A 6,708-nucleotide genomic window follows, 5' to 3' on the forward strand; every position below is an offset into this window, starting at 1 on the left:
CAGACTGGGCGTATATACTGCGGAGGTCCGCCGGTATCCGCAGGTTTTAAGGACTTCGCTGTGGGGTTTTTAGTGACTGATCCTTGTCTTGGGCCGGCCAATGAAGGCAAGCCCCTTGTCCCAGCGACGCCGCTAGACATGATCAACTGGCGCAGTCTGACCGGGGCAGGTTGCCCGACGTTGTCCTAAAGGACATCTCGCTGAGTGCGGGCTAATACACCCAAGGTAACCGCCGCGCCGCGGAATACTCCCGCCGAAACCACGTCCGAAGACCGCTGTCCAACAGGACTATCCCTAGGGAGAGCACCGCTCCCAAGCCGGCGTCGACGCCGGTCTGCACCAGTTCACAAGTCGACTCTGAAAACAGAGCCAGACCTTGCACTGGGCAGACCCGGCAACTCGCGGGGCGCTCTTAAAAAAGCGTCACGCCGCGGACCTTTAAGGTCCGCCATCCCGCGACCCCTGCATGTGTAAGCTGGCCGGATATTGGTCAGCGACAGATGACTTCCCTCCCCCCGTAGAGGAAAAGGACCCCATCTGCCGCCGTCCAGGGTGCACCGGACCAACCGCTTCCATTCCCCCAGGACTTGTCCCAGAGCAATCCAAGCGGCGGCCCAACATGGAGGTTTCCGACCCTAGCACCCCACCCACCACAATGGCTGCACTTCTCTGATTCCTCTTTGCAGAACCTTTTACCATGGCCGTACCCCAAGCACTTGGAGCACTGCACCAATGGTGATTGGTCAGCTACTTTTATCTTCTGCAGGTCAATGTGTACTGCGCCCGCTTCGATCATCAAGTTCCACAGTTTGGGTGAGACTCTAAGTATGATGTGGTTTGTGAGTGGATTCCTGGCTCTTTTTTTGAAGGCTATTTCAATCCTGTCCTGTTCCTTTTCTAATTCCTTAAAGATGTTCTTGTTTTGTGTTCTGAGTCCCTCTATTATGTCATCGTCTGTGTTCTTTGTTAATACTCCTTTGAGTATTACCAATGGATCCTTGTTTTTCATTTCTTCCACTATCAGTTCTTTTTCATTTCCAAGTTTTTCTTTTAATTTTCTGCGTTCTTCTATTGTGTTACATCCTATTATAATTTTGCGGTCTTTAGCTTTCCTTATTTTTTCTATTTTTATATCTCCTTCCTTGGCTTTGACGGTTTCTCTGATTTTATTTAGAATTTCCTCTCCTGTTTCTTGTGTATTTTTGGATGTAATCTTTATGGAGTGCAGTGCTGGTTCTCTTGTTTTTCTTGCTGTGTTTGGTGCTACTACGAGGGGCGATCAAAAAGTAATGATAATGAGTATAATATAACAACGATTTTAGTTTAAACTTAATTTTTTTTTCTGCGTAGTCTCCTAACAAGTCGATTAATTTAGTCCAACGTTTCTCTAAACCTAAAATACCCTTTTAAAAAAAATCTTTACCTTGGCTATCCCAAAATGCCTCTACAGTAGCCATCACCTCGCTATCATGCTCAAATTTCTTGCCCCTGAGGTGTTCCATGAGCTGAGGAAACAAATAAAAGTCGCTGGGGGCTAAATCTGGAGAATAGGGCGGGTCTTCGACCAATACGAAGCCTGCTTCTAGAGTGGCAGCCATCGCAACTTCGAGTTTGTGTGCAGGAGCGTTGTCCTGATGAAACAGGACTTTCGCTCGGATTTGCCCCGTATTTTTCCTTTATGGCTTCTCGCAGTGGTCTTATTTGATCAGCGTAGTGGGAGCCCGTTATAGTAGCTCCCTTTTCCAGGTAATTAACCATTATGATTCCCCCAGCATCCCAGAAAACGGACGCCATAACCTGCCGCCGAGCTCGAGACTTTGAACTTCGTTGACGTCGGTGAGGATGGCCTTTTCCAAGTCATCGATTGATGTTTGGTCTCAGGATCAAAATGATGGATTCATGTTTCGTCCATGTTCACAAATCGAGAAAAAAAAATTCTTGGTCAGCCTGGAACTTTGCAAGATTGGCTCTTGAAATGTCAACTCGCTTTTTCTTTTGTTCGTCCATTAACATTCTCGGTACCCAACGCGCGGAGGCCTTCTTCATATTCATTTTGCGGGTCAAAATGCTTTAGATGCTGCCATATGAGATCCCTGTGACCTCACCAAAATGTCTGATGGTTACTCTTCGGTCTGCTAATACGATATCTTCGATTTTTTTCACGTTTTCCTCAGGAGTGACGGGATTGGGCGTCCCTCGCGATGTTCATTTTCTGTGGATGTTCTATCCAGCTTAAACTCTTTTCACCTCCGTGCCACCGTAGAATATGGAGGAGCAGAGTCCCCCAGTGTCTCCACCAAATCAGCGTGTATCTCTTTGGTAGACATTTTTTTCAAACAGAGGTACTTGATGACGCATCTTACTTCGTGTTTCTCCATTTTCGTGTTGTCTCTCCGACTGCTGGTATTCAAATCAATGTAGCTCCTCCAAATGACGTCCTATTTATAAAATTTTTTTGCTGGGAAGTAGTGAAGGACCGAAGAAGCGAAAAACATTTTTTTTCGATTTTTATCTTTATTAGATATACCCGTTTATCATTACTTTTTGATCACCCCTCGTACGGCTGCGTATGTCCTGTTGTTGTTGTGTTCGGTGTTGTGGTATTTTATTAGATTTTCGTTTAGTTTTTCTATCTTTTTATTATTTTCGTTTATTAATTTTGTGTGTTCTTCTATTGTTTGCATAAGTTTGTCCTCACTTTCCTTATATTAATTTTGTATATTTTGATGTTGCTGTGTGTTGGTTTCCTTCCTATTTTTATTGTTTTTTCCGGTTTCTATTTCTAGTTCTTTTAGTATTTCATATGTCTTGTTTATTGTTTTTATTACCTCATCTATTGTTTCCTCTTTTGGATTTGTTGATATCTTTAATTGGGTTTTTGCATTTACTAGCAGTGCCTTTGCCTCTTTGATTTTGGAAATTTTTGTTGTTTCTATTTGTTTATGCGGTGAGGTATCGGGGGCCAGTGCCAGAGTTTCTGCTGGTGTATGTGTTGTGGTGTCGGAAGCAAGTACATCCAGAAGTCTTGATACTGTCAAGTTCAGCAGGGCTTGAAGTTTAATGGATGCTCCTTCATCAGTAATTGTCTTGTCTTCTTTGTCTGGATAACGCTGTAATTTGGCTTGCTTAAGCTTGTAACATGACGGATATAGCTCAGAGCCAGTTTCGCTCACTGCCTCTCTAAGATGTAGTATTGCCACTTCAATAGTTTTAGGGAAACAATGCCAACGCTCTATCGGATGAATACATGTTAGTTTTTTTTACTATCATTCAGACATTTTTTGACTTTATCTAGGTCCTTTGCAACCTCTTCATATCCAGCACTTTTCAATTGATTTATTGTAACACTGGTCACTTCGTCTGGAGATAAACTTAAGATATCAACTCGTTTTTGTTTGGAACCTAAATTTTCAAAAGGTTTCCTTGGAGTAAAAGTTGATGTTGAACCTTCTGATATAGACTGTAGATTTTCGATTTTCTCTGAATCACAAATTTGTGGCTCTTCACATTCCTTGTTTATAACTATAGGAATGATTCCTTCTGGCCAGTTTATCGAAGTTTCTAATCAAACCCCATTTCTTCTTAAAAATTGTGGGAATGCGCGGCTACATTTTTGCCATCTACTCACGTTAGTAGGGGAGCAGGGGGCACGTTGTTACAATTTTTAGATAGTTGTTAATATGACAAAAGCTATCAAATAAATTATACATTTGATAACTTGTAATGTTAGTATGTCTATTTAGCTATGAAAATATAACTGAAAAATTATTGAAATTAATGTAATTTTTTCACAATGGAGAATTTAACTAAACAAGTAGATTGTAACATCTTACCCCGGAATTGGGGCTAGTTGTTACATCATCGGGGCACGATGTTACGGTAGATAAATGAACAAAATCATCAGTGATATATATTTTTTTATTAGTATTTCAAAACGATATAAACAATAGAGATCACTTTATACAGTCTTCTAACATTTATGAGTAATTATAATATCTATTATGGTAATTTTTTAAGTTTTTTTTGGTAGAAAATCACTTTGGCAGGAACATTTTCAAATCTTATATAAAAACACAGACTTAGTCTGCAAATAACAACTTGTAGTAATTAAATTATTCACTTCCACTTCTTAATAAGTTATTTTAATAAACTTTTGGCAAACTAAAATACTTTGGATTCTAACATTTTTAAGGCACTTATATTATAGAAAGATATATAGTAATTTTTATAGAAGTAGGTAACAATATCACACACAAATATTAAATCAGTCTTCATCAGAATACATTCTACCCAATCTTCTTTTATCGAGGTGCTATAACTTTCGCTACACACTAAACAAAACCATTCATCAGTATCAGAATCTGAATCGGAAACCAAAATTTTTTTCTTCACCTTTTCTTTTCCTTCTTCGCTCATTTTCGAGGACTTTCCTTTACCTTTGCCTTTTCCTTTAGTTTTGTCACACGTTTTTTTGGTCTTTGCCAGTTTTTCTTCATACTCTCTTTTTAATGTGTCTTTTTCAGGTGTGTCGGTTAGCACAGCGGATTTGCGTTTACGACGACTGTTGATAGATTGTTTTCGAGCTACTGCTTTAGGAAAGGGTCTTATTTTTGAAGGTGAAAAATTTTCAAATTTACTTTGTATACCAGATGGACATCCTAATCTAGGGCTGAGGGGTGAGCGTCCAACATAACTACGTTCAAAAACATTTAGTAAATAAAAGGACACAAAGTTTAAGAGCTATTTTGTTTACAAATATAGATAGTCAAATAAAATACTGATTAAATACAAAGATCTAACCTATCCTTATAATCAAACCGGCCGGGAGTAGTTCCAATAAAAGTCAATCCTTCTCTGTTTATAACATGTAATTATAATACTTAAACTATTTTAACAACAACTTTACAAATTAACCGCTTTCACTTCTGTCTAATCTAACACCGCGCATATCAACATGGCGGCCATCCAGTCGTGTTAATACACTGTTTAATTTTCCGATATCTAAGTACTGTCCGATTAAATAAATTAACAATACGAATTCGTATATTTTAAAATTACGAAAACAATATTTAAATACCGGTTGGATTGTAATTACAATATTTTACCTTCCCATTTCAAAATAATCATCAGTGTTATTGATTTATACCACAGATTAAGTAATAATTCAATAATATAGTATATCAATATATTTCAATGGCTTACAAAGTGTTATGGGGCTGTTTATGAAATCTTTTTGGATACATTGCTCAAATTTCTTAATGTATAGCCAAGATTCCGCATCAATTCTGGTTTTGATAGTTGTAATTGCATGCCGCCATCGATGGACGGGCTGTATTTTTTTTATTTCGTCTGCTTCATAGGTCTTCATCTCGACGAAATATTTCCCATCTTTACTCTCACTAATTTGTCGCGAATATCCTTTTTTCGCCCTTTTAGCGTGATAGCTAAATAATGGTGGTATATTTTAGCCGTCTTTTTGGAGCTGGATGCTTCATTGCAGTTATCTTCCGCAGAGCTGTCATCCCCGAAAAACCTTTGCACCGTAACTCGTGGTGGTGATAAGACAGGACTATTTTGAAGGCTGTTCCAAATGCTAGTGAGTTGGGCATAACATTACTGCAACCATGAGATCTAATAGCTCCAAAAAAGTTTTCAAGTGGATCTTGGTTAATATTTCTCAATAATAAAGATTTTATACTTTGTAACCTTAAATTACTTATAATTAGTTTAAATCCTTCAATTGTTTTAACCCAGCTAGTGAGAGATGGCACAATTATTTCTTTTCCATCTTTATTTAAAAATCTCATTGATTTAAGAATAGGCAGTACATATTTCCACAACTTCAGATGTGGGGAGTTTTGTGTCACTGCAGATCTATAAATATTCCCTTCTTCTTTGTGGAAGTTCGCATTTACTGAGTCAAATAATTGGTCAAACAGCATTAATAGACGTGCAATGTCTGCGCTCTCCTTTGGCAAGGTCCAAGATTCTGTAAAAAATATTGTTTATTTGTAAAAATGTGTGAAAAATTTATAGATAAACATTAATTATGTTTGCCACAGCCGAAGGTTCCAAAAAAAACCGAGATTGATTCTTATAATTTAATTTAATGAATAAAAATTACAAATTAAACTTATAACTAACTATGCTATGTTCCCTCCGAAGTCAGGATAGGAATTGCTTTATCTATTACAATTAATAATTATGAAATATCGGTGCCAATGCTGCCTCAGCGCCTCGTGTCCACTTAAGTGGGTCGCGGCGAAGTCAACGCACTGCTGCGTCGGCGATCTTCCTTATAGGCATATATGTAACACATTTATATGAAACTATAACCCATAATAGAACCATTATTGTGTTGATTTTATCTAACATTATTGTAGTATTAACTAACGTGGTGGACTATGCCCTGGTACCCTCTGTAAAGAGGAGGCCTATGTCCAGCAGTGGGACATGTATAGGCAGGAAAGATCCACGTAAAGTAGAAGTGTTAGAACACTTCAGCGTCTCGTCTGGTGAGTGAGGTAGCCAGGGCCCACTTTATTAAATGCATGATTTTATTTTTAGACCGAGAAAAAATATATTTTGGAGCCATGAATATGCTGATTTAGGGAAAAATAATAAAAAAAATATTTTTTTTTTATTTTCATAGCTATTTTTATTAAAAACCATTTGTTGCAGAACTACAACACTATGCACTCACTAGAC

The 6,708-nt window shown here is 38.2% G+C and overlaps 1 protein-coding gene across 2 annotated transcripts; it reads right to left on the reverse strand.

Moving 5' to 3' along the window:
• Positions 1–490: 490 nt before the first annotated feature.
• LOC123722741 (chromosome partition protein Smc-like) lies at positions 491–3,748 on the reverse strand. 2 transcript variants are annotated; one of them, XM_045685297.1, is made up of 2 exons: positions 2,563–3,748; positions 491–1,271 (listed from the first exon to the last, which is right to left on the reverse strand). In XM_045685297.1, the coding sequence occupies exons 1-2, from the start codon at positions 2,682–2,684 to the stop codon at positions 491–493; spliced, it is 903 nt and encodes a 300-aa protein (XP_045541253.1). In that variant the 5' UTR covers positions 2,685–3,748. The 2 variants fall into 2 exon arrangements, with proteins under 2 accessions (XP_045541253.1, XP_045541254.1); XM_045685298.1 differs by having other exon boundaries at positions 491–1,267; positions 2,559–3,748.
• Between the last annotated feature and the right edge of the window lie 2,960 nt (positions 3,749–6,708).

This window comes from Papilio machaon, chromosome 29 (genome assembly GCF_912999745.1).
Source record: "Papilio machaon chromosome 29, ilPapMach1.1, whole genome shotgun sequence".
Taxonomy (NCBI): domain Eukaryota; kingdom Metazoa; phylum Arthropoda; class Insecta; order Lepidoptera; family Papilionidae; genus Papilio; species Papilio machaon.

Bases quoted from the DNA above. Each gene is read 5' to 3' on its own strand.
- LOC123722741 (XM_045685297.1), bottom strand. From the start codon at position 2,684: ATGCAAACAATAGAAGAACACACAAAATTAATAAACGAAAATAATAAA. The intron at 1,272-2,562 runs CGTACGAGGGGT...TTGATCGCCCCT, and splicing joins AACAACAGGACATACGCAGC to CGTAGTAGCACCAAACACAG.